At 38.7% G+C, this 27,390-nt stretch overlaps 1 protein-coding gene across 3 annotated transcripts; it reads left to right on the forward strand.

Annotated features, from left to right (window-relative positions):
- Positions 1–89: 89 nt before the first annotated feature.
- NUDT4 (nudix hydrolase 4) lies at positions 90–26,290 on the forward strand. 3 transcript variants are annotated; one of them, XM_068190383.1, is made up of 5 exons: positions 90–478; positions 13,936–14,046; positions 19,799–19,843; positions 22,378–22,465; positions 23,552–26,290. In XM_068190383.1, the coding sequence occupies exons 1-5, from the start codon at positions 380–382 to the stop codon at positions 23,752–23,754; spliced, it is 546 nt and encodes a 181-aa protein (XP_068046484.1). In that variant the 5' UTR covers positions 90–379; the 3' UTR covers positions 23,755–26,290. The 3 variants fall into 3 exon arrangements, with proteins under 3 accessions (XP_068046484.1, XP_068046485.1, XP_068046486.1); XM_068190384.1 differs by having other exon boundaries at positions 94–478; positions 22,381–22,465; XM_068190385.1 differs by lacking the exon at positions 90–478 and adding an exon at positions 992–1,014.
- Positions 26,291–27,390: the final 1,100 nt, after the last annotated feature.

The raw sequence follows: 27,390 nt of genomic DNA on the forward strand, positions 1-27,390 counted from the left end.
GCGCCCGCCGTGACCGGCGCTTCGCCTCCCGCCCCCCGCGGCCCCGCCCCGCCCGGCGCCTGCGCGGAGCGGCGCGGCGCGCGCAGGAATGCGCGTTACGGTTAAATAGTGGGGGCGCAGGGGCGGCCGCCGGCGGCTCGGGGCGCCGGGAGAGCCTCCATGGCGCGGTGCAGCTCCCGGGGCGGCGGCGGCAGCAGCAGAGGCGGCGCGACGCTGTTGTGACAGCGGCTGGGACTGGCCTTCCTCCAGCCCCGCTCCCGAGCGGGGGCCCCGCGCCGGTGTCCCAGGGGCGCGGCGGCGGCGCTCACAGAGAGGAGCCGTGGCGGCGGCGGCGGCGGCGGCGGCGGCGGCCGGGGGCAGCCCGCGTGTCAACGCCTCTATGATGAAATTCAAGCCGAACCAGACGCGGACGTACGACCGGGAGGGCTACAAGAAGCGGGCGGCGTGCCTGTGCTTCCGCAGCGAGCGGGAGGACGAGGTGAGCCCGCCGAGCACGTGGGGCGGGGGGCGCCGTGCCCGGCCCGGCCGAGGTTCCCGTTCCGCCGGCCCCGCCGCTGCCGCATCCCTTTGTCTGGCCGCGGGACGCGGGCGCCTCCAGGGGGACGCTCCCAGCGCGCACGGTCGTGCCGGGGCTCCCGCCACCCCGAGAGCCGGCAGGGGCTGCGCGGGTTCCGGCCGGCCGGAGCCGGTGGCGGGCGGCCCCCGGGCTGTGCCGCTCCGAGCGGTGCCGCGGGCGGGGCGGGCGCTCTTCTCGCCCACCATCTTGGGGCGGCGGGGTGCGCGCCCACGTGCGCGGCGCCGCCTTTGTGCGCGGCCCCGGCTCCCCTCGGCTGGGAGCGGGAGAGGGGGGAGACTGAGCTCTCCGGGCGGGGCTGGATGGGCCAGGACACCGGCTGGAACTCCAGGGATATCGTCTGTGTGCCCGTGACACGCGGAAAACCGGTTAACGTATAATGGCGCGTGAAGGGCAGGGCTGGTGTGTCATCCTGAAGGCGAACCTCCTGCCCCGCTTGGGTGCGATAAAAAAAAGCCTGTGCTTGGAACACCTGGTTTTCCCACGGAGAGAGCAAAATGGAGCTTAGAAATATTTTGTGAACGAGCTCGGGAGCGGGAGAGTTGTTTCTGCGGCTCTGGTTGTAGTGGGTAGCGCTCCCCCGGAATTTTATGTTGCAGCAGAGTCGGGAGGTGGCAACAAAATTGTCCCGTGTTCCGAGCCAAGGTCAATGGCACAGCCCGTTATCTGGAAACTCGGCTGATGGTTTCGTTGCACAATGCGTTTTTAGATGGTCTCGGGCTGGAAGCATACCTTTTTGCCATTTCTGTTTTCATTTTCTAGTTTAGTAGCCATTAAATAACTATAAAGGTTAGGGTTTGGGATTTTTCCTGCTTTTATCTATATGCTGGAAGATGCTGGTGCCCTTCTCAAGCTGTCATCGAATGCCTTCCTTAAACATCTGCTTAGCAAATATAATGCAGTGGGAAGAGGCCTGATCTCAAAATACAGGCACTTGGCTTTAAGCAAAAAAGAATTATTTCCTTCGTGGTAAAAATACAACCTTGGGATCAAGCTGATGAGTTTTTACTAATATGAGGGAGTATGGCACCCAGCAGGACTCTTACAAGGTCTTGTTATGGGTTACAGCTTTTCTTTGGTCTCTGACACTCCAACATACTTCACCATTAATGTAACTTTAATATTAATTTTTGGATGCTACTCTAGCTCAGACTTATTTGGAGTTTGAACACCTGAGCCACTGTTACAGCTTTTTTGCACCAATTGTGGTTGGAAATTCATGGTTAGGGTCACCTTTGTCAGTGATTCCCGCTCATTCTTCGTTTCCTGATACAATTTCTTGTCATTCTCTTTCAGTCTTGCATCCAGTAAGATCACTGACTGCTTCAGAATATTGTTTGTGTATAATAGCATCCTTTGAGGCTAAGGATGATAGTAGCAGCTTTGCTGGGCTGTGTAAGAGGAGTGGGTACCAACCATTATTGCGCTGCAGTTCCTTGTGCAGTCCTGGATGGAGTATCTGTATTGCTGGCATGAGGCCGGGCCTTGGCATCACGCAGGTAGATACTTGAGGATGAAGTGAATGGGAGAACATCATATCAGCTTTAGGACATAGATTATGTGTGTGGAAACAGTTAAAATTGCTTTCTGACAAGTCATTTGCAAGAAAGCAGTGCTAACAGCTTGAACTTGCTTAGGAGCTGTTTCCCAAGTGCCAGCTTCCTCTGTATCAGTACAGGATCTATTTCCACTGTTTGAGATTAACTTCAGTCACCAGCCACGTTCCCCAAATTGGGTCTTTGAGGCTTGCTTCTGTCTTCTTGAACACTGTTGTCCAGGTAGTTTCTGTGTTGGTCGAGTCCATATAAATGTCTTCAGTGTTTCTTTTCTAAGTGTCTAGAGATTGCACCATCAATTTTCAGCAAAGCTACATCTCCAGGGTGTTTAAGTGTAGGGTAACTTCTGCAGGAAAGGAACACAAGGGTGGTACCTCGGTGGCTGGAAAAGAAGGGAACAGGAAGTTCCTGTAGAAGTTATTGGGAGGTGGGGGTAGAGGGGAACTACAGGATAGAATAGTTTTCATAGTTATTTTGACTTATAGGATAAGCAAAGAGTTGCTTGACATTGGAGTTGAGAAAATAAATTCAACAACTGAAAACAATTTTTAGGAATACATTTCTTTTTAGGAGTCTTAAAAGCAAGAAATCCAAATCTCAACTTTTTTTTTTTCTGGAGATATTGCCTGCAAGACTAAATTTGTTCTATTTTTCATCTGATTAGGTTATACCTGAAGGAATGAGTATCTATAGCAATCTTGTGATACAAATCTTAGAATTAACCTTTCTTTCTACTTCCACTCTGACTGTCTGAAAGGCTTGTCCCATGCAAGTTATAGCTGAGCTTAAGCTTTTTTTTCTCCTTTCTTGCACTTAGTTTTCTGACATATCTGTAGAGAGTAGTCATTCCTTTCTTAGCATTGTTTATGAACTTTAAGTCTTAAATCATCTTCTCTTAAAAACAGTTTTCTCTTTTTCTCTTCTCTTGGTCATCATGGTAGCTCTTATATCTCCTTCCATTTGGCAAATGTATTTTTTAATGTGGGTAATACTGGCTTTAGATGGGGATTATGCTGTGCTGTGTAAAAGGTTACTAACACTTCTCTAGCTATACCAGAAAAAAATGTTGTAATAGGACCCATTTCTACCATGATTGTAAAGCTGTTGTGTAGTCATCTTGTGTTTTCTGGTGATATCTAAGTCTCTTACTTGTTGCCACCTCATGAACTCTAAACTTGTACCAGAAATCCACAGCAGTGTTCTTACTGAAGATGACCCTTCTTCTGCAACTTCATGTGATGTCCACTGTTGATATCATGACTTCTGGATGCTGCCTCTTGACTAAAGACTTAGGCATGTTCAGTGACAGCTTTTTGTGCCCATTGACAAAAATTGGGCAAGTCACTAAAACATTTAATATCTCTATTGTTCATCTAGCAAAATCTGCTTGTTATGGCTTCCTGGTCCATTTCTTATCCATATTGCACTTCTTTTGCTGCTTTTGCAGCCTCATTGATGTTACAGCTGAGTTTTGTGCATAGTGAAGTAACATATCAATGGAAAAAGACTGGTCAAACCCATCCCTCACGCTTCATTATACATATGTTTATTTTATTATTACACAACTGTTTACATTGAGTTTCAGTTTGCTTCTTTATTTCTCAATTTGAAACATAGGTGTGTGTAGAATACTGCTGAGGCAAAATTCAGCCTGAAGGTTCCTGCATGCAGTTTGAAATACAGACACCAAACTTCTACTTCCCAGCTCCAGCACCCTGTCCAATTGACTTACTGCTGGACTTGCCACTCCAGGCTTAAAGCTGTGGAGTCTGTTCTCTTGAGTGTTACAGGCTGCAAACTGGGCTTCCTTGCAGTCCTGCAACCGTCAGAAGCTGCTGTTTTTGAGCTGATACTGCACCTGAAAACCTGTACCCAGGATGACTGACGGTTGTTCAGCCGCACCACTGTGCAAATCTGTGTTTCTTCATCTTCAAGTGCCTCCACACAAAACAATTTAGTGCTATACAGCCCATTTTGGTTTAGATTTTGTTTTCTTCATGCTGTCATAGTGTGTGATTTAAAAAGAAAAATCCTTTAAAAAGGAGGAAACCCAAATAGTCAAGTCAAGTGCCCAGTAGCTTTGGGGGTTTTGGAGTGTTAAAGGAGGTGGTCTCTTAGAGTACTGTCATTAAAGTGTTGTCTGTTTTAGTCTTACTGCTGTCATTTGGGCTGAAGAGAGAGCAAGATGGCTGGATATGAGCTGAAGTGCTGGTTCCTTTTGTTCTATAAGGAAATAAACCAGTAATTGCAGGGACTGTCTGCCCTTTGAAAGAAAAATCATCCTGGAAATGAAGCAGGAGAAATCCCATTAAAAAAAAAAAAGAAACAAGGCTATGTGGGCATGCAGTGTGGGGGGGTGCAGCCTTTCTGCTTTGAACTAACAAGAAGCTGGTGTGTGCAAAAAGCTGATGGCATTCAGCAGGCAGGGATGGGCTGGCAGGTTTGTCTGGGAGGAAATGCAAGTTTCTCTTGAGCAACTGGGAGTGGATGGCAGCTTTAGAACAAGCCTGCAGGAGAGCACTCTTGACGGCTTCCACAGGCTGGAATTGTTTATGCAGTCAGTGTTCTGCAAACAGTAGTTTTACTTAAAAACCCTCCTGTCTTAGGGTTTGCACAGAGGATATGCAAGGGGATTCTTACTTTTCAATGCAGAGAACAAGGCACACCTTTAAAGCAGCAGGAGCAAATAGTAATAAACATAATTTTTTTAGCAATTTGAGTAACTGAAATAATTTTAAAATCTAATTTAATTTTTTTCCATCAACTACATCCTATACAAATAAATGAGTAGTTATTTTTAAGTATCTTGAATATAAACTGTGAGTGCAGTCTAATTACTTTGGTATCTGTAACAGTGCTTTATGTAATCAAATATGGTACTGAAAGCCGTACTTTAGTGTTCAGTCAGCAGTTGCTAGTGGCAGACCTAAAATAGTTTCATATGCAAAAAAGTCTTCAAGCTTTTAAATTTTTAATTTTGCATTTGTTGTTCAGCCTTGTACATGAGATAAAAACAGATGGGAAGGGGTTTTTTAAATACTGAGACAGGAGTGAGGAAAAATGTATTGTTACACACCTACAGGAAATGTAGGTTCTTTTTTTTCTCCCCCTCTGTAGCAGGGCACACACTTGCATGTCAACTATTTATCTTGTTCTTGAGTTAAAAATTATAAGCTCCTAGTGTTACTACTCCTTTTTGGTCTGATTTAATAACTTTATGAATGTCAAGATAGATTAAGCATGGGTTTCTTATATCTTGGTGGTCATAGTTTATTAATTTTTTTAAATAGTGTTCCTTAGTTTTGTACAGATGTTGTTTTACATTAGCAGTGATTTTATTAAAGAAAAAAAGCAAATTGGTTTTTTTGGTCTAAATGGTCTGAAAGCCAGAAGGACCTTTTGTTATGCAACTTAATCCATAAAACCAGGGCCCAGAAGTATCACCTGGCTACCCTGGCAAAATGTAGTTTTCTAGGAATTATTGTAAATAAACTTGCAGAGTCATGAAAGATATTCCATACTTGACATGGAATTTTTCATTTGGTTTCTTTATCCTTCAGTGTAGAGCTCTCAGGTGTAAACACACAAATAATGTGTGCTTTCAAATAACTTTGAGTATGACCGTGGCACCTTATGTAAGGTTGGCATGGTCTCCATAGTGGTATGGGTTACCTACCTTGCATTATGGTGGTCTGATAGAATACAGGTGTATTTTAAATGCCAGAGAATACACATTTCATTATGGACTTCAAGCATACTGTGGCTTTTATTTTCTCTGTTTCATCTCCCTGCCCTGCTAATGGACAGGAAGAGTAATTAACATAGGATGATTGCTGCCTTAGCTTTTCCTCAGCATTTTCTTGACAATTGGATATTATCAGGTAGATTGGATGAACAATGTGGTGTAGTGGAAGGTGTTCCTGCCTGTGTCGGGGGGCTGGAACTACCAGATGGTCTTTAAAGGTCTCTTCCACCCCAAACCATTCTATGAATCTATGATCTGCATGCTGTAGAAAAGGGTATAGCTTGAAAAATAAAGACCTATAAACAGCTTACAAAATGACTCTTTATGATGTGTCTACAGAGGCAGTGTTTGCTTATAGTGTATCCCTGCAGGCTCATATGGGGTTAAAGCTTGTGTTAAGAAAAATTGAACGTTAGGTTGCTGTGGTAAGATTTATGTCAGGTAACCAACTCTGGATACAAGACACTGGTGTTTATTATGTCCACAGAAAAGCAGCTTTCTGCAGGCATGGCATATGCACCTTGTTTTCTGCTGGAATATTTTTTGACAAATTCCAACTACTTGCCAGCAGTGGAAGACCGCAGATTTAGTGAGACTATGGGAATTCAACTGGCCACCATGGCAGAAATCTTCAGTCTTCATTCTTAAGTCTTCAGATACTGACATCGGTCAACCATGAGGTTTTTTTATTTTGAAACCTCAATTATATTTTCCCATACCTATGGTATTAGTTGTCTATGCCATATGGATATGTTTAATGGGGATGATAGTTGATCAAAGAGGGCTGGGCTGAAGGGAGAAGGAAATATGGCTGTACTTGTATAACGTCAGGCTAACATGTCCTGTAACAAAGCACTTTTTGCCCTGTTTTGAAGATGCTGTCTTTTTGAGCTAGTTATATTTATGTTAAGATACTTGAAAAAAATACCCTTTTAGCTTACTTGCACCATCCTAAGTTTACTTAGGATTTAAACTGGTGGCAAAGTTTCTATTTTAATTGCTTCAGTTAATTCAGTGGGGTTCAAAACTTCCAAGTTACTGTGATACAGCATAGTGTCAGACTTCTTCAGAAATACATTAATGTCATAGCTAGATATATATATATGCCTATATACACACACATATACGCATTCTTATCTCTAGCTAGAGTTTGTAGACGTGTTTTTTTAAGTATCTTTTGTAGATATGTGAGTTCACAGACCATAGGTTGATATGTATTTTTTTCCAGTCTTACTTGTAGAACTCTTGAAAAGATTACTTTAATTCAGTGGCTTTTTGACTTAGTGCTTAAGCACTTTGGTGAAACCAGTGCTACAAATGTAAATACTTTAAAACAAATTTTTGTCTTCAAAGATAGAAAAGGCTAAAAGGTAACTGGTACTTGTCAAGAAATAACCTTGTCAAATCTTTACCTGCAACTGAACACTTCTCAAAGACTTGGAGCTCTTGTTTCTGACAAGTGCTTGGAAGCTGATCCATTAGTCAAACAGATTATGTTGCTGAGTAACCAGTAAAGCCCAGTTCTCTTGCTCGAGATCAGGACATGGTTTCAAGTTAAAAAGAAATGGGCAGCAATATTAATTTAGCTCTTCCCCTGCTACCTGAAATTGTGATTTCTCCCTTGGTCTGCATTAGCAAGCATGAGGGAGGAAGGCTGTTATGTATAGTGGATTGGGGAACTGGCTCAGCGTGAGAAGTAAAACTTCTTTTATAGGCACTTGTAGGAAGTTTCTTGTTTGTCTGCGAGTTTTTTTTTTTTTCAGGATCTCTTTTTGTCATATGTCTGGGTGTAAGATCTGCACCCTTCATCACACTGTGAGACCTGTCACATCTGTTTTTCCAAAGCATGCTAAAGCTTAGGGGGAGATCGAATGCTACAGGTGACTTTAGTCACTTCATGTGAGGAAATGTTTTCTGACTGGCATGCCATAGTAGTACAGTGCTGTTCTTTTCCTGATATGAACACTTTAGCCAAAGAACAAAGTGAAGTATGTTAAATAGCCAGTGGGAGACACTAAAATTCTGTGTCACTATAACATGTTAGGCAAATATTTGAATTTAATATGAAATAAAATTTATAAAATATTACAGCTGTAAGTGCAAGTCAAAAGCAAAACTTCTTCTGAAAAAAGCTGACATGTCTCTCCTTATTGCCATATAGCCTTAAAGTTAGAAGGTCTCAAAGGAAAAACAGTTTCCAGATCTAATTCTGAAGTATTATATTATACCCATATTTCTTTACTATTCATCTTCAGAATGGGGGTAAAGTAGCACTGACTGATATCCAGTGTTGCTGCTTTGAAAAGTGATCGTAAGGTAAAGTTGGGAGGATATTTGAGACTTTAATATATTGTGTAGACAGAACCCAGTTTTCTGAGATCCATTCAAGATTTGTGCTCAAATTAATGAGCATTAGGATTAATGTACTGCTAGTTAGCCATTCCTCTGTTGTTGTGCTAGCTCCTGTTCAGTGAGGCTAAATCATCTTTTATAACCTCTGCTATAGCTGGGGACTGCTTTTCAGTCTGTGATCTTTAAGGTATTTTGCTAGAGGCTCTTGGATTGGTACAGGCTCATTTGAAATCGGGAGGTTGCAGTGGTGCCTTTCTGCCCCAGTTTGTGCAGCACTGTCTCTTCAATAGCTGTGTCCTGATGGGTGATGTGTGTGCAGGCTGGACAAAGATTTCTTGGGGAATCTACTTTTCATCCAGATCAGCTTCCTAAACTCATTAACCCAGTGTTAGGGGAAAAGTAAAGGTGTTGCAGTCTTGACTTTAATTAGCTCTTAAAATGCTGTCCACTCTGATCCTACGGTTTTGTTATTAGTTTACAATAACTTTGTGCATGTTATTTCTCCATGTTTTAAAAAATAAAGTAATTTTGAAAATTATTGCAGTAACAAATGAAGACCATAAGCAGTCACTGTCCTGAGAATCCTTTCAGGAAGGCAAATGTTCCTTACTAAATGCTGTCTGTGTAGCATTGCTATGGCAAGGTTTAAAGCTGTGTTTTACAAACTCATTGCCAAAAGGGAATGGCATTTTAGGACAAGGATACCACATTAACCTATAGGGGAACTGCAAAACTGTTTCAGAACTACTAAAATGAGGCAGTGATTCTTAAAATAGAAAAAAAAAGTGTTAGATAAAGGAAAAAAGGAAATCTCTTTAAGTACAGTAGCAGGTTGACATGTTCTGAGATGTGTGCTTTTGCCTAAAAATTTATACAATTAATTCTGCAAATATGATCCAGTGCTTGTAAGAGATGTTTTTTTTTGCTTCTCAATAGTGTTCCTGTGTTGCAGCATTCAAAGTTGTTCCCTAGTGCTTTTAAGGAAGCTCCTGAGGTGAAAACAATTGGAAGTTGAAAATGTTAGGGAATAATAAAGCACTTACTGTTTGTATTCTTCCCTGAGCATCTGCTTATGGCTGGTTTTAAACAAATCATAGGGTTTGACTGACCCTTTTGCCTGTATTAGGATTAAACCATCTTTCTGACTCTTTCAGGTGCTTATAACTTTAGCAGACCAACTGTGTAGCCTGAGTTTCCATATTGAGTGTGTTAAATTGTATTATGTTAACCTCCATCAGAGTTGGTCCTGTCTTTTTTTCCTCAAAGTAGGCTTGGATGTTTTATCCTCTTAATGTTTCTGATGCCTATGAAAATATGCAGTACATCTAACAGCATTTGACACTGTTTTGTACCTGAGAGGTACCTTTTAATGCCTTAATGATCTTTTCTACACTCTGACCAGTTTAAATCTTCTGAAATTATTTGTGTGTATTCACTTTGTACAGTTTGGGAGCTGAATCCTTTGTCTTCCACGCACCTGTCTTCTGAGCAGTACACCTGAGCAGTGTGATGTTCTTTGCAGCTGAGTCACAAATACTCAGCAGTCTTTTGAGAGTGAGGGGTTGATTCCTTTTCTCTTGGACATTGCTCCTTTTAACTGCCAGCTTTGCTATAAAGAAGGGCAGACTTGGCTATCTCCATCAGGTAAATCAAACATCAAGTTGGATAGCTACTGGAGTAGTGGGAGTGATGAAAATGGGGTGTGCAGTGGGAAAGACAGGAATAGATGGGATTAGGCTGGGAATAAAGAATTTAAAGACATCTGACAAATAATTGACATCAATTATTGACAAAAATTAATTATTGTGAAATTGGAATGGTGTATTTTCAAGGTGGGGATCACTTTGTTTTGAAGTCTAAAGTATCCAGCTGAGGGGATTTGCTCTAGTTAATTTAAACTTTATCCTTGCTTTTTTTAATGTAAATTGGTTTTAAATACAATTATTCTGGTAGGGTATAATGTCCTTAAGTTAAGAAAGATAGAAAGCAATGATATAAACATAACCATTTTCTACCTCTCTAGTGCTTAATGTGAAAAAAAATAAATATCAAGATTAATAGCTTGTGGTTATAATTTGTATTACCCTGAGCTGTTACCATTTTGGTCTTCTGGAATACAGGGCTACTAACTGTTTCATGAGTGGTTTTGACTTAAGAACACTGAAGAGGCCAGAACTTCAGCACCTTTAGAAATTTTTAGTTGTTTGTCTGCAAGCTTAGCATTTATAGTGACCAAGTCCCATGATGCCACCTGCCCTGTAATAACCTTCTTGGTTAACCATATTATGGTTATGTGTATTGATAGGTGCTTATTACAAGCAGGCTGGCTAGCAGTTTCTCCTCTTCACTACACTCAAAGGTCATTTCTATTCCTGGACTTGGAAGTGAGGTGAAACTTGGCCGGTAATGCTTAATGGAAGAATTTTTCTTTTGTTTCCTCTTAGCTGAACTTTGCAGCTTTACTTCTTCAATTGGCAGCATTACAGTGTCTTTACCTTAGTCTTTGGGGTTAGATAAACTCAGCTGTATAACTAGACAAGCAGATTTCATTGCAATACTCTGTACCTTTTTTGAACAAGTGTTACCAACAGTAAGTCTTGCTCAGAGACATGGGAAAGGCAGTGACCACTAGCAAGTAATGCAACTCAAATCTTAGTCCTTTTTCTGCATCTGGGGATATAGAACACAGACTTCTTTGCAGAGGAAGTACTTTTGCTTTTTTTTCTCATGAGCCTAATGGGGTTTTGGTGTAAAATTTAGTGTGCATAAACCAGAAAAAATACAGGTGTGTGAGATTCTGCAGTCTTTTCTTTTCCAGTAGACTATTGTAATCTGTTTAACCATGAGCCTCCTCAGAAAAGACTGGATTGTCCAGGCGCAACCTAGATCATATTTCTCCTAGTTTGATTATCTTCTATTAAGAGAAGGTGAATTGCTGCATTTTTGCATCTCTCTTGGCATGTGAGTGCAATGTCAACCAACCACAGCTTTTTGGTGTCTTCGTAGTTAAATCACATTTATATTTACAGCCTCGTCATTTAGTATGGGAAGATGTATCTTCTGGCCACTTACAAATGGAAATACCTCAAAACTACATTGAATGAAAAACAACATACCAAAAAAAAAAAAAAAAAAAAAAAAACCATGGAAGACTGCTTGATACAATACTGAAAAAGTTTGTGGAATGGTGCTAGCTATCAGGTCTTTTTGTCTGCTGAATCTGATTAACGCCAAGTACGTTTTTGATAGCATTACCCCAGGATGGATGCCTCATGCCCTAGTGGCTTCATGTATTAATGGATTAAAAAAAAAATTGTGCATCTGAAGATCTCAGGGACATATCTTAGTGTGATCCCTTGGATTCAGACTGTAAAAGCAGTGAAATCACAGAAGAATAAAGCATAGAGGGAAAGTTGTTTGAGAAAATTCTTCAGTTCCAGGCTTGGTGGAGGTTTGGATAGTTGCTAAAATGAATTCCCAGGCTGTAACCCTTGGGAGTTTATTGTATACATAGCTGTAATGCCTATCTACAAGAATTGATGTCTTTTAATGTTGATTACTTGCTAGATGTATTTGTTTCTGCTTTTTAAAAGGGTAATTTAAAGCTAATATATGTACAAGCCCTGCTTAATAGTCTATTGATCAGATTAGCAGTAGTGAACTACTATATATAAAGGCATAAAAAAATCCTGGCTTTACACTACACTGCCGGAATGAGCAACCTGATTTATCCCATAGTAGTAATTAAGAGTTTTATGTTTAGCCTTAACTAAGCAATGAATGCTGATTTTAAATTGTTCTACCAAGCTGGGGATGATTTAATGATAATCATCCTCTTGTGTATTGTTGTTAGCTTTCATATGACTGGATTGAGTGCTAGTTTCATCAGCAGAAAATTATGTTTAATGCTTATATCTGGAACTCAGAAGTGAATTCATAACTTGATTTTTACAATTGCTCTTTAAGCTCTGCCTAATGTGGTTCTTTGTAGTGATACAGTGCTCCACCTAAGTGTTCAAAAACATTTTCTAAAATTACTTTTAGTAGAGCTGTGTACACTCTGTGAATCTTTTGTTTTTGTCGAAGGATCCTAGGAAACCAAAACCTTTGGCTGTAAAGATCAAGTTGAGATGCATTTGTGTCTAACTTTATTGCTTTTGCTGAATATTCTTAGGTTTTTAGATAGCTGAGTAAAATACTTGAGTTGACTGAAAACATGAACGTTTAGATCAGATGCTAAGAATGCTTCTGTACTAAATGATGTCTCTGCTGTATTCCTTACTTAGCACAGGAAAAAAATTTGGGGAAATTAGTCCTACCCTAAAGGATTCTCCACTGTACTAATCTTGACTGCACATAAGATAAACATTGCAAGACAGTGTCTGTCAGATAAGGCTCTTCCAGGTGCACCTCACGATGCACACATATCACATGCAGTCATCTGAATTATACTTCTAGTTCCTGTAGGTGAACTTACAGCCTATTTCCATGCGTGCCAAAGGGACAAAGTATAAGTGGTAATCGTCTCCTTGTTACTGTCATCAAAGGTCATTTTCCTATTTAAGCCAACAGGGGGTAAGTTTGAAGTCCATAAAGGTGAGGGCTGGGACGGTCACTTCTGTTGTCTGGCACCAGTTAAAACTGTAACCTTTAGACTTGAGATTCTTGTTCTAGTCTTTTAATTGCTTTTCAAGATTTGAGCACTGACCCTGCCCTTTTACTCCCCATAGTTGTCCTTTGACTTCAGGGTAGGGTTTATGTAAGTAATGCCTAGAATAGGAAGCCTTTTACTACGCAGATGACTGAGTATGTCTTGGTAACTTGGACATGTCTCAAATATAACTGCTTATATCAACGCGGTCCTGAATCAAGGTCTTATCTTCATAAACTTCTACTGCAAAATTACTCCAAATACAAGGTATCATAGTTTGTTGGACAAGTAGCTAACATCTTCTCTGCTCTGAATATTATGAAGAGCAGGTCCTATAGACAGGGGGTTTTAAATTGGTGTGTATCAATGACAGAACCAGGTTAGAATCAAATTAAGTGAAATTAAAGCATCTTGAGAAAAAATGTTAAATTTAGAAATCAAATTCAATGTGTTGTGCTTTTTCCTCTTACATAAATGTTTAAAAGAAACCAAACTGGACAAGGGCCAATGAAGTACTCTCACTGTATTTTAGTTATGCAGTAGTGTAAGCATGTCATGTTAACATAACACTTCAGTAACTAAAAAGAAGCTTGTTTCTGACTAAAAATTTAGAAATATTTTCAAAGGTCTATTTTTAGCCAGAACTTGCCATTCCAGAAGAATTGGTGAACTTCTATGTGATGAAAATGTTTTAATTTTCACACTTTGCCATCTACATTATTTGAAGACTTAGTTCTGGAAAAGATTGTTATTAGATTCTTGTTGTATGCCTTCACTCCTGTGCACATTATTCTGTATTTTCCACATTGTGTCTAAGCATCCAAGGAAAGCGTTTGTACAAAGAAATTGCAATGACATTGTCTTGACTTAGTTTTATAAAACAGATTGGATGGTAACTGTTTTCCTCTTTTTCCAACTCCTGCTTTCCTGTTACATTTTGTTTCTGAAGTCTGTAATCCATCTGGCTAGGTGAAAAAGTGCACTGCTGAAAAAGCAGATAGTAGTGATATTCCTGACTTGTGAGCTGTATTTAACAGTCACTTGCAATTATTTATAGGTGCTGTTGGTAAGCAGTAGCCGATATCCAGATCAGTGGATTGTACCAGGTGGAGGAATGGAACCAGAAGAAGAGCCAGGGGGAGCAGCCGTGAGAGAGGTGTATGAAGAGGTAACAAAAACAAAACAAAGCAACAAATCCAGCTGATCTTTGCTGCTGTTGTCTTCAGATGGGAACCAAGAAGCAAAAGGGAACTGCCTCCTTTATCCAGTACTTGACTGAGACCTTTGTGGTTATGAAATTCAAAGAACTGCACTTCTGTGTATTAGAATTGGGGTATAGTGTGGTGAGGTGAACCAATCAACTTAGCTGCTTCTTTCATTTCATAGCTAAATTTCTGTCTGCCTTTATAAACAAGTACTGGAAGTAGAACTGTGACTTTATGCCAAATGACATATTATAGTAGTGTAAGATTTCTGTGTTCGTGAAGAAAATGTTTGACTTGCAGCTCTTTTAGAACAGAGTGAAGGTAAACTAACCATTAACATGTAGCTGCATAAGAACAAGAAATCAACAGACCTTTGAGGACATTTCAAACTAAATAGATTAAAAACTGATCTGAGCAGTTGAGAATTCATACATTTATGGCTGCTTATCTATAAAGAAAGCACTATGGTTATAGTCTGCCTTTCTATCTCTGCCCCCATGACTGGGCAAAACAGAACTTTTAAGTCATGATGAATTTCCCTATACTACAACACTTAAATTTCAAATTCAGAATTCTGGGGTTTCATTTGCTGTTTATTTTTCCTAGGAAAATTGTGAAAAATATTAAGTGTTTCTTTAATATCTAACAACTATGTCTAAACCAATAGCTTAGTTTTTACTAAACCAAGTAAAACTGCAAGGAAAATCAAAATATCAGACTTCTAAATAGAAGGTATAAGATTTTTCATAAATTGGATGCATTCTGGTAAGTGCGTGAACTACAGGATTTCTACTAGACTTAACCAGTTTTCTCATCCCATTTTCCTATTCCCAAAGCCCACTAATATTGTGCTGATTATTATTTGTAAAGATCTTTTTTTCTGTTAGCTATGCTATTTGGTGGTTTATCTTGCTTACCCTCAAGACTGGTTCTGTTGTGATGTTGAGGCTTAGGAACTTGATGTAGACATGACTTGCACCAAACAGTGCTTGCAATATCAAAATGAGTATCAAAATGAGATCTGTGAGCTGTGATTGAGTGACCCTTCTCCCATTTTCCTTGGGGAACAGACTATTTGCTGCTCTCAGCAGCCTTCCTGAAGCAAAGTTCAAGCATGAATAAACCTCGCTGAATCAAAAGTGTTTGTCCCAGACTGTGTTCAGTTTTGCGGGAGGAGCTCATTTTGACCTACACAAGACATACTCAGCCACAGGGTACAGTCCATTTGAAAGGAGTAAAGAGTTTGGATTCTAGCAGTGACTCAGCAAAGATTTAGGCTTCCAAGCAGTAGTAACACCTCTAGAGAAAGTCTTGTCTTCCCACTGTCACAATTTCATGGGTAGGATTAAAAAGCCCAGTCCTCTGCTCAGCATTCTTAGGAAAGCTTGTAATTTTAATTGCTGATCTGACTTAGAGTATAATCCAAGGTGAAGGATCATAAAGTCTCATCTCCATGTTAAATTAGAGCTGACTAAACTGTAGTCATATGTTTGGGGATTTTTCTTTGCTGGTCAAGAATGGATGATCTTGAAGGTACTATGCTTTTTTGTGGTGTTTTGGAGTATAATATAAAGTTCCAGCCACATTCAGCTTTGAGCTGTGATTGCAAATGCATGAAGAGTTTTTACAGACTAGGGGCTTTAATAAGCAAAAATCCTTTGGTTACACTTGTTCTACTCCCTCAGAATTTCTGGGGTATTTTAGCTTGTATAGCTGATCAGACTTAGAAGCTCATGCCTTAAAGTAAAATATTCTTCAGCTACCAGCTAAGTCTTGCATGAGATTGCCAAGTGCCATTTTTAAAGAAAAAAAGAGTGGTCTTTAGGGGTTTGAGCCATGGAAATTCATACTGACCTTTGTAAAGGTGAATGTGCTTTCTATTTTTATACTAAGGTCAATGTCACCTGGCAAGCTGGTTACAGTACAGTGAACTGTTAAGAGTTTTGTGAATGAATAAACCTCAAAGAAAGCACAGTGATGCTGGTTTGAATTGTTTCTTCAGTATTGGGTCATGCACAAATTAAGCATGACCCAATATTTCTATTAATTTATATAAATTGATAAATTCATAGTGGGAGTTATAATGGCGTTCCTTAATGGTAGAAGTGTTGACAGCCCACTGGCTTTAAATATCCTTACTTCAACTACACCAACAGTAGTGTATTTAGAATATTTTGCAGCTCAAAGATCTCTGTAGTCAAATGTACATGTGTGGCTGTTGTTTCATAGTCTGCCTGTGTACATGACTCCAGGGATTTTTTAACTCTTCAATTCTGTTTGTGTTAGTGATACAGATTTTTACCTCTACTGAATATTTAGTGTTTCATTTAAGGTTGTCTGACATTTCACAGGTTACTGGAAATTTACAGTTACCTTAATTATTTAATTGCAATAAACTTTTACAAACCTGCAAGGACAATACCAAAATGAAGTTACAGAATAAAGCAATCCCAGAAAGATATTGAACCTCATCTAAATGAGGAGCTACTCCATTAATGAATTTGGAGCTTTGTCTTTAATTGCATTTCCCTCAGCCCTGTGTGGATATAGTTTCTGAGAAGAAGAGGGTGATCATTAAGATTAATTTGCTGCAACTGTGAAAATGGCAGTAATATCATCTAAGACTTCTCACAAGAAATAGAGGAATTAGCTCCAATGAGCCTCTAATATTTGAAAAATGACTGGATGCTACAGACTAGAACTAGTTAGACACTACAGAAATAAATAAAGCACACTCTCAGCTGAAAGATTAAGGCAGATGTAGTCAAGCATTTGGTTTTATAAAAGTATGCAAAAATGGGGCAGGAGTAGTCTTGCCACCATCCCTTCAGGAGTGTAGCCAGAAAAAATGGCTACAATACTATCCTACAGATGCCAGAGTTAAAAATAACTCAAATCTTTCAGATCTGAAGCAACTTTCTGCCCTGGTAGACTGTTAGCTTAGAGATTCCACTGCAGCATGGCTTTGGCTCCATCTACAGGAGACAGGCGAGTCTGACGCTCATCTGAGACTGCAGAACCTCTACAGCTGGAACAGGAATGACCTCCAGGCCAGAATGATTGTGGGATGAAGTGGATAGTTTTCTCTCTTGTGGCTGGATTTAGACTAATGCTGAAATATATGCATAAGATTCAGATCTGAGGTCCTATTTGCAGAGTACTCCGACTTCCCTAGAGAGTTGTTCTGGGGAAATATAGCACTTAATTCAACAGCTTGTCTGTCAGAAGAAAGCTGGGGTTTTTTCAGGCTTTTATTCCAAAGTTCAGATGGCCTTACACACTTATAGAAGCCTACAGGATTCTGTTTACTTGAAGAACCATATTTTAACAGCCATGGGTACATAAAAGCCAAAGGAAGAAGTATTGTTTTTATGAGAGGTGAAATGGTTCAAAGTCTAGAATTTAACCACTGCATTGGATCAGAAGCTTACCATTGGGAAAGGGGGAACTGCTTTTGATGTTCTGGGGATAAAGCTGAAGTACTTCTTGGTCTTCTAGCACTTAAATTTGACACATTTTGAAGCACATTACAAAAAGAACTTGAAGGAAATATTTTTGTTCATAAAAGCACTTAAAAGATCACTGTCAAATTCAAGGTACTTTTTCAACTATAAGGATTATTCAGTTGAATATTATTTTCAGGAGAAATATCATGAGACTTTGAATCACTATTCAGTTCAATATTTTCAGGAAAAAATCACAAGCCTTTGAAATTACTATCTTTTTACACTTTTGAGTGTAAAGGTTTTCAAAATACACTGCTGTCTGCAGGCATGAGGCTACATTTTGGAAACATGTATATTAGAGTAGAAAGTAATTAGACATCAGTTATAGTAATCACATTTACATAGCAACATCTGGTTACACCAAAGCTTCACTTCAAGCTTTGGGGAGTTTTTACACGTGATCTAATGGGGTGCTTCTAATAGTTTCATTCAGAATTACTCAGCTAAGTTTATTTGTTTAAACCATAGATTTCCTTGAAGGGAGAAAACAGAAAGTGTTAAGTAAATTCCCCTTAGAGTAACATTGATAAATTCACATTGTTACTATGGGATACCAATAAATTGACAGAACTTCTCTATGAAAGCTATTCAGTATCAGTAAACCTCGCTGGTCATGGTGGTTTTGCTACGTGTTAAATGTTAGTTGTCAGACTCCTGCTTGAAGTGATACTGTAATGCTGAGGAAATTAGGACTGATCAGTCAAAAACATTTATTCAGCATGCTGCTTTTCACAAATAAGTGCTTTTTCATTACCCAGTATAAAGCACAAGCAATCTTTAGTGCCTGTTGTGGCATACCTTACTCTTTCAGCCCAAAATAAGGGCTTGTCACTTTCCTAATTAATGTGCTGCTTAATCACTTGTCTATCGGGTCCAGTTGTATATTTTGGCTTTATGAGCTTCAACAGGTATCTTGGCCATCACAACAGACAAACAGAATATTGTATGTAGTTTTGTATTAACTTTTCCTCTGGCTCTTGCTCTAGATAAGCAAAATGCCTTGATAATTTTGCAGAGGCTGTGATCAGGCTTCCTTCATCAGAATGGCTTAATAAATAACACCAGCCGTCTGCTTTCTTTAAAAAGACAGTCACAGAAAACATTCACTTGAAGACTTTGATTAGACTTATTGCTAAAGCCTGCCCAGTTATTAGTCAGAGTTACTCATTAAAATGTAATGAAGATCCATATGGTCCTTTATATAAAGACATAAGACATCAATAACTGTCTTTGGCTAAGGCTAGAAGCAAAGACTGAAAATTAGAAATGTCATCTTAGCACTAAGAAGCCCTATTTTAAATATTGGTTATATAACAAGACAAAAACAATCTAAATATGGCTTTGTCTGCCAGTAGACAACATATGCCTTTATGTGTCAGTCATAGGGACTGAGTTTTGTTTAGAATTAATGGATGATCATAAGCAATGTCCCTTGGAAGAGGCATTATATATTCCTTTGCAAAAGCAAACCTTAGAGTCTTAGTAGAAAGTAATGACCACCTTATCTGAATTGATAAAAATCACACAGCATAGGCTGATACAGGGATTATTTTAAAATACTGGAGTAAAACTGAATTGAAAGCCTTTTGTAATTGTACTGGCTAGAAAAAGAGTTCAAAAGTGCAGAGAATTGGGGATATAAATTTGGGGGTTATATTGCATGACAAAAGCTACTTTGATGTGAAAACCAGCACACATGAAGTCATTATGCTGCAAAATCCATGCAATAACCTGCAGTTTAATTTATTATTGTATTTTGAAAACTTAAATTTCTGTGTAAAATAGCACTGGATTTTTAATGATTGCTTCTTTAGATCAATTCTAATACTACTTGAAATTCCCTTGTCCTTTCTACTTTCCTGGAATTTTTCAGTATTGGTTATGGTTTATCTATTTAATAAAATACAGTACATTAAAAATATGGTAAGTAATAGAGTATTTTGGTCTGCATGAAAACCTTGAAAAATTCGTGGATTCTTTGATCCACTTATTAGGACAAGCTTTTGTACTCTAATACTCATAAAGAGTCTAAAACCAGGGTCTCCAAAATTAGTGCAGCACTATCTAATTAAAACTTAACTTAAAACTCTTACTTAAATAACCCTAATAAGGAGGAGTATGCTAATGTAGGATGATGGTACAGGTACTTTGTTTTTTTTTTTTTTTAATTAATACCAAATGCTAACACTTTTTCCTGTTTGATTTGTAGGCTGGAGTAAAGGGAAAGCTCGGCAGACTACTTGGGATATTTGAGGTGAGCTATTTCCTTTATGTTCTAAAAGCAATGGTTTGTTTGTGAAAACTGATAAGCTGTAACATCAGACTTAAGTTCATAAGTATTACCTACCTATAATTTTGCAGTGTTGGTGGATCTGCTACATTAGACAGGACTCTACGTGTTACGTGATCTGTGAAGATTTGAATAGGAAGAGTTCAAAGTACTTATACCAGAATCACAGAATATTTGCAGTTGGAAAGGACCCACAAAGATTGAGTCCAACTTTTAAGTGAATGTCTTACACAGGGATCAAACCCATCACCATGGTGTTATCCAGCACCGGGCACTCAGCAGCTGAGCTAATCTCAGGTCATTTTGGACCTTTGCTGGAAAGATTAAATTAGTACTTGGGCAATATCTAGATGTAAAAAAAAAAAAAAAAAAAAAAATCCCTGAAAACCAAACCATTCATAGAGTTAGGATTTCTGAATCATTACACTAGCCTTTTTTGAGGCACTCTTTTGACTTTTCCTCCCTGGTTAGATTTTGCTGAATTTGTCAACTTTCACACATGTAAATTGATGAGTCTGGATATGAATTCTCATTATGGCTTTAATTCACTATAAAAAGGCCAAGGCTTTGGACAACAGTTAAATCCAACCTTTAACAAACTATGTAGCTCAAAAAATCTATTTGATGGTATAAACATCAGACTCTGAATTACCAACAGTGCACGGACACCTGCTAGCTAGAACTCTATTTTAGTGTTGGTGTTGCCCACTTCTGCTCAGGTTCTAGACAGGAGCAGACTGTAGTTTTAATAGTCTTCAGCTCCTAATACATCCAGTGTTACTATGTTGTGCTGCTTATTAAGTGGAAGTCCCTTAGTCTCAGTTAGGTACAAATCTTCACCCAGCTTTTATAGGCAGTGTATTCCTGACAGGGATTTCCTGTGGGACTAAGTAATGTATTACTTAGTCACGTGTCACATTGTGTGAAGTACGGAAGCCATGACACAGAGAAGCTCTTGTAGCTCCTGAAGCTTTGTAGTTAGTACTACTCACGTTTTTATGATATGTTTTGGGTTTGGGTTGAACTGGATGATCCTACACATTAAAAACTTGGCTGTGTTATAACTCTGCTGGTCAGTCTACAAAAGTATCCTCCATTTCCCAGCTCAGACCAAAAAACCCAGGATAACCGATCATGTTGTTGGCTTAAGACAGGGGCTGCAAAGCATGACAGTCGGTAGTTCAGGTGTATGTTCTTCTGAAGCCATTTACATCAGCTAGACCAGAAGAGAGAAAAATTGGTGTTTTGTCACTTTCCTAGGTTACTTCTAACTTAAATCAAGGCTCTACTTTAATTTCTCAACAGGCCCCCACAAACTATTGTTAGTTCCATTGAGGGGGCCACACCTTGTGACCTGGGGATAGAACTAAAAAGATGGAAATAAATGCTGCTGCTGAATCCTCTTATTCTAGAACTACAGCCAGAAAGGATGTGTGTTATAAATATATGTATCTCATTTAATGGTGATACTGACAAAGAACTCCTGGAGAATTTTTATTTCCTAGTAAAGCAGAACAGTTCAAAACTCTATTAAGCTTGTAGTGAAACAAAGTTAAGAAGGAAAGGTTATTTACAGGGATACAGCCATGTGTTAGGGAAGCTAGGCCATAACATCTCTTGGTTCTTAATGCAGTTTTAATTGTAGATGGTCCTGGTTTTATTAGGAGCTCAGCTCTTCTCCAAGAGGAAGGATGGTCTAATTGGTTGGGTAGCATCTCAAACACTGCCTCTGGTCTGCTTTGGAGTAGCAGGGAGTAATGGCTATGCCAACCTCACATGGTCTGGCTGCAGCATAGTGGCCTTGCCCTGAGCAGATAGCTCTGTCAGACTCTGTGTTTAATCCACCCTGTACAAAACACTTGCCTTCTAAACAGGTGGTGAGTGCTGCCATCATGGCAAACCTGCTGGATGAGCAGATTGCAATGATTTTTGCATTTGGCATGACTGCAAGCATAGGCTATTTAATTTGCCTAGTTCACAAAGTGAAATTTTACAGCCAGCATTGTGTAGATGACATGGCCACATGATGCAGTGGTTCCATATTGCAAAAAGTTTTTGTGTTTCTTTAAATGACCTTTCATCCAGGAAATGTGTTGTGGAAACAGTTTGAGCAAATGTGGAGTACTGTGGTAATTTACAACATATGTAAAAGATAAGTACTAGTACTTATCTAGGGCAGTACTAGTGACAACTGCTAATATTTAGCTGGATGACCGAGAACACACTTTGGTCAGAATTTCACAATCTTCAAAATTGTTTGTATTGTCTTTGGTTTGGTTCAGTATTTTTAGTCTAGTAAAAGAGAATAGCTGTTTCAAAAAAAACTTTTGTTTTCCCATCATTCTGGGTCTCATCAGTACAGATGTTTGTTTAGTGAAGATAAAAGCCAGGCTTGCTGGCAGCTATCCTTCAGAGGTAAGTAATTTCTAATCTTGTAGTTGTGGTAAGCCTCTAAGTTATTTAGATGAGAATTTAAACTTGTACTTCTAATATTCAAGCAGAACCAGGATCGGAAGCATAGGACGTACGTTTATGTTCTTACTGTGACGGAAATACTGGAAGACTGGGAGGATTCAGTTAATATAGGTAAATTAATTCTCTGTCTTTATGTCACAACACTTAAAAATGTTGTGAGCAAACTCTTCTCATTTTTCTGAAGCAATTTGTGTAATTCAGGGGGAATACTAATTCTGTTCTAGAAAATGTCAAGAGATGCTGTTCTTGCACACTTTAATACATGCATAACTAGGGTTGCTTCCAACATAGTGTTACTCTTATTCTTAGAATACTCTAATTATTATAACATTATGACAGAATAAATATTGTAGTTTTTAAAGGCCAAATACTATACTGCCAAATTGTTTTTTTCCATAAAAAGTAGAATGTTTTACTGTCTGATACTGCAGGGTGTTTTTGAAACGGTCCTTGATCTTAAGTGGTTTATGTACTTGTAATGCTGTAAAACCAAATGAAAAATAGAATTCATTCAATTTTTAACAAGACCATCATTGACCTTGCCTATATGTATTTTCAGAGACTTTGCATTTTAAAGGACTAACTTGTAAAATTGAGATGGTCTTAAACTGATCTTAGTAAAGTCTTGAAATTTAAAAGTCTTGAAATTTAATACATAAACATGTCTGATACAAGGTATACTATTTTTTAAAACTTAAGCTAACCTGAGTAACTCCTTATATGGATGCATATGGAGATGTTGAGTATGGAACATGGCTTTTAACATTTTGAAAGCCATTCTCATGCATGCATGTTCAGTCTAAAGACTGGTTTTCTGCTAGGCATGACAATGTAGGACAGCACTATCAAGTCATTTAAAAACATCACACTTTCCTCTAATGACAACATGTGGCTTTTTGAACATATAGAGTCATATGAGTTTCTGTCCAGTATGTGCTTCAAGAGAGTTATCTGAAAGGCTTTATTATGAATTGCATTTCAGTAAGCTTGAGTGAATCTCTTGCATTATCACTTCTTTCAAGGTCTTTTCCTTCACTCTTTTGCCTGACAACTTCAACTTCCAAAGAACTGAGAAAAAGTAAATAACTAGATAGCAACCAATAGTTGCTATCTAGTTGTTAAAATAAATTATTTTAACAACAAATAGTTGTTAAAATTTTATAACTCTGTTCTTTCTTGTGGATTGTACTCATTCAGGAAGGAAAAGAGAATGGTTTAAAGTAGAAGATGCAATCAAGGTCCTTCAGTGTCACAAGCCTGTTCATGCAGAATACTTGGAAAAACTGAAACTGAGCTGTTCACCCACTAATGGAAACTCTGTGGTTCCCCCTCTTCCAGATAATAATTCCTTATATGTCACTTCTGCACAGACTTCTGGGTTGCCCTCTACTGTGAGATAAACATTCGGATTACCTTTTTATTCGTGTCATCACAACAGGAGACATCTGTGATCACATGTAGGCATCTGTATAACTGTCAGTTCTAAGTGAAATACGTGAATGTGTCATAATGTCAAATTTATTTGAACATGTTTTTCTTTTAACAATGTAAAGTAGTATTTCAGCAAACCAAAGCCATATAGGGATTTTTTAAGATGCCTTAATAGGCTATTAAAAAAAATAAACTTGACTATATAAATTTATTAATTTACGTATCTGCTAAAATAAAATATGCATCTCAGTGGTGTTCAGCTTATTTAAAACTTGTGAGTTTTAGTCAGTAGTTAAAGCTTGAGCAAATAGTCTTATACTAAACTCTTATTTGGTATCCACAGATGAAGTGCTAATACCCTTAGGCTGGCAGTATTTGGGTAAATGGATGTGTTGAAGGCAGAGGTGCACAAGGGTGATACAATAAAGCACTAAATCACATTCAGCCTGTCAAGAGCAAAGGATACCAACACTAAGCACTGCTCGCCTCAGTTATCCAAAAGGTTGCCTTGTCCTATGCAATCTTCATGTAACATATAACTAGGGCAAGAACAAGAACTTTGTCTTGCAGCTACCAAAACTATCCACTAGAATGTAGTTTCATCACTTGGTCAGCAGGTGAGCTGTCAGAAGATTTGTGTAAAAAGCATTGTAGATCTTTCTTCCCCCTTTCCCTTTTAACCTTGATACATGTTTTGTTCATGGTGTGATTACGCTGCAGGTTCAAAAAACTTCTATCTTCAATTAGCAACATCTCATGTAGTGTTCCTGCAGTCTGCAATTTAAAAATGTTTGGAGGAAAGTTAAACTTAACCAGGGGCACCCTTTGGTTGCAGAGGTGTCTATTAGCAAGCATGTGTTGAGGTGCCTTGCCCTGCAGGAGCCAGTAGTGCTGCCTCTAGTGTTTGGGACAGGAGTGTTGATAGCTACTACACCAGTAGAAAAATAATACTCCTTTGTCCTATTAGAAGGAGTGCTGAAACCCCCAATTTTAAGTTAATTCTTAAATCATTCAGTTCTTCTGTTTGAACATCAATTACTTTAGCTTCTTCAAATAAAAGCTGGCCTCTTGGTAAAAATATAGTTGGAATAAATGAGGTACAGCTGACAACCTCCCTGTTCTAATTATTTCTCTTGCTTTTCATCCAAGAAGATGAAAACTAAATCCACTGTTGGTCTTAATGTTTTTACCATAGGATTACTCTCTCTGTATATGTGTGTGTGCATGGTGTCTTCTACAAGAACACAATCTAATTCACATGAACATCCTACTTCTGAATTTTTTCTAGGATTTAAACCCAACTGTACCTCCTTTATATCCAGCCAAAACAGGTCGAGGTAGACCACTACCTCACATGTGAAGTTTATTCCGGGTAAAGCTCATTCTCTTATACAGCATTTGAACCTTTGTAAATAGTCCAACTAGTAAATAGTGAGTGTAAAATGGAAGATAAATGTAATTTAAACCTTTTGTTACTCAATACACAAATGGTTAACTTCTACTTTTTTAACACAAATTGTGTAAAATGCTGCTATGAATTTTTTTGTGCTGTTACACTTTTTTAGGAAAAAAATGTTGTTGCCACAAGTTACTCCTAGAAAAACAATCTTGTGCCATATGTAAATGCAGTGAAACTAGAGAGATTAGATGATCTGATCTCTTAATGCTGCTCTCTTTGAAGAGGCATAAATACTACTGACAAGAGGCATGAGCCACAAAGCTGAAGACTTCTGAAACAGTGGGTAGGACACTGCTTTCCATCCCTCTTATCTCCTAGTCCAGGTCACTTCCAGAACTGGAAAGAACACACAAGTGTTTAGGTGCACCTAAAGGTGGAAGTATTGCCAACAGCTTGTCCATCCTTTCAGCCATGAGGTGAGAGGCCAGGGAAGGAGCATTGCTATTTCAGTAGTGCACACATGGGTACATCTATTTTACATTGAACGTGTTCCAGACTGGGATACCATTTGCTCAGCTCACTACTCTAAACTGTTCTGCCAGACGAAACAGGAGAAGGAGGGGTTGAGCATAATGTATGCCTGATCTTTATTAAAATCATACTCATGGTGTAGAGGAGTACCTCTGGCTCCAAAGCTGCCTTTAAAAGAATGAATCATTTAGCTCCCTTTTTTTATCACTTTAATGGTCACTTTTTTGTTCAGTAGTTATTTTAACACTTTAAATTGAGCAAACTTGTATAGGTTTTCTTGTAACAATATTATATCAAACCATGAAAGCTAAAACAGAATCCAGAGTTTGAGTTTTTATTCATTAAAAAAAATGCTCTGTCTCCATTTCAGATTCTTGGAATGAAATCAATCCAAGCCTGTATGAGATTTAGTGGTAATGCATGATCTTATTTTGTAACTCTTGAATTATGTATTTGATAATAATGTAAAATGTACAGTATTGCTGTTGCTAACAAACTCAGAGTTGATTGCCTATAAATATTTTTGGTCACACACATTTAAGCTGTTCAGTAGTGCCAGACAGATTTTTTTTTTTTTTTTAAACAGCATTTGTTGTACAAATCTCTTCAGTCTCTATGCAACCTTCAGAATGAAGCTCTATTGCTTTGACTTCTACTCCCTTTCAAAGAGAATGTTTTGTGAATCACAGATGTCAACTGAAGACACTTCAGTTTTGCTACAGGGAACAACTGCAATAAAGGGATGGCGGGATGGCAGTATGGCTTCAGTACTAATGAAATCTGACACTAAACTCCAACAGAAAGAGTTGTAAAGTTGGAATAGGAAGGCTACAATTTTTCTACTACCTATCAATTTAAATGTTAGAAGCATTTTGTTTTTACATGAATGTCTATTTTGATGGGCCAAATCTATTTCAAACAAAGCAAATTTGGGATTTTTCTCATGCCAAAAATTCTGTACAACATATCCAATTTGGTTCTCCAGAGGAAAAAGGGAAGAGACAGGTTGTCATCTGCAATTGTCAGACTCTACTTTGTACTGCTGCTTCTCCTGGCTGATAGGTTTTGAGATTCTCATGAGTTACATTATGGTGGTATCAAAGAAAAAGAGCCTTAAAGTTTAAAATCTCACAGAGCCAGAATTAAGTAAAATGAATGTGCTTTCAAACACAAGAAATCCTGAGGTATTGCAGAGAGGCTGTTCAAGTGAAAAATCTTATTTTGGTGCTTACTTGCACCCCTGGTTTAGCCTAGCATTGTTCTATTAACAATGTGCTGTGAAAAGAAATGTGAGGGGCAGACACTTGGTTTACTTACCAGCATGGTTTGTGAAGTGAAAACTGAAAGGAAAGGGGGGCGGGGTGGGAAGGGAATTAAGTTGTACACATTTTGACCTGCTTGCATGGATTTTCTTTAAAGATTGATGTAAGAATTTTGACTTTTTATATTTGAGAAATACCAGAATAAAATCTAAATTAGTCCTGTGGATGATGTAGTCATTCCATTGCAAATACTGCACCAGAAGTGCTTGTGTGAAAGGCTTCAATCCCATCTGAACTACATTTAAGTTTCATCTAATGTTTCCTACTTCTTGCCTTGTCCTTGCACTCAAGCTTTACCAAGCTGCTTGTTCCAAAGAATCATTTCTTAACTTGACATGACACTCCCCTCTCCC

Source organism: Anomalospiza imberbis, chromosome 5 (genome assembly GCF_031753505.1).
Source record: "Anomalospiza imberbis isolate Cuckoo-Finch-1a 21T00152 chromosome 5, ASM3175350v1, whole genome shotgun sequence".
NCBI lineage: Eukaryota > Metazoa > Chordata > Aves > Passeriformes > Viduidae > Anomalospiza > Anomalospiza imberbis.

Excerpts from the sequence above, each read along its gene's own strand:
- NUDT4 (XM_068190383.1), top strand. The coding sequence starts at position 380 with ATGATGAAATTCAAGCCGAACCAGACGCGGACGTACGACCGGGAGGGC. Across the intron at positions 479-13,935 it reads GCAGCGAGCGGGAGGACGAG|GTGCTGTTGGTAAGCAGTAG; the intron begins GTGAGCCCGCCG and ends AATTATTTATAG. Across the intron at positions 14,047-19,798 it reads TGAGAGAGGTGTATGAAGAG|GCTGGAGTAAAGGGAAAGCT; the intron begins GTAACAAAAACA and ends TTTGATTTGTAG.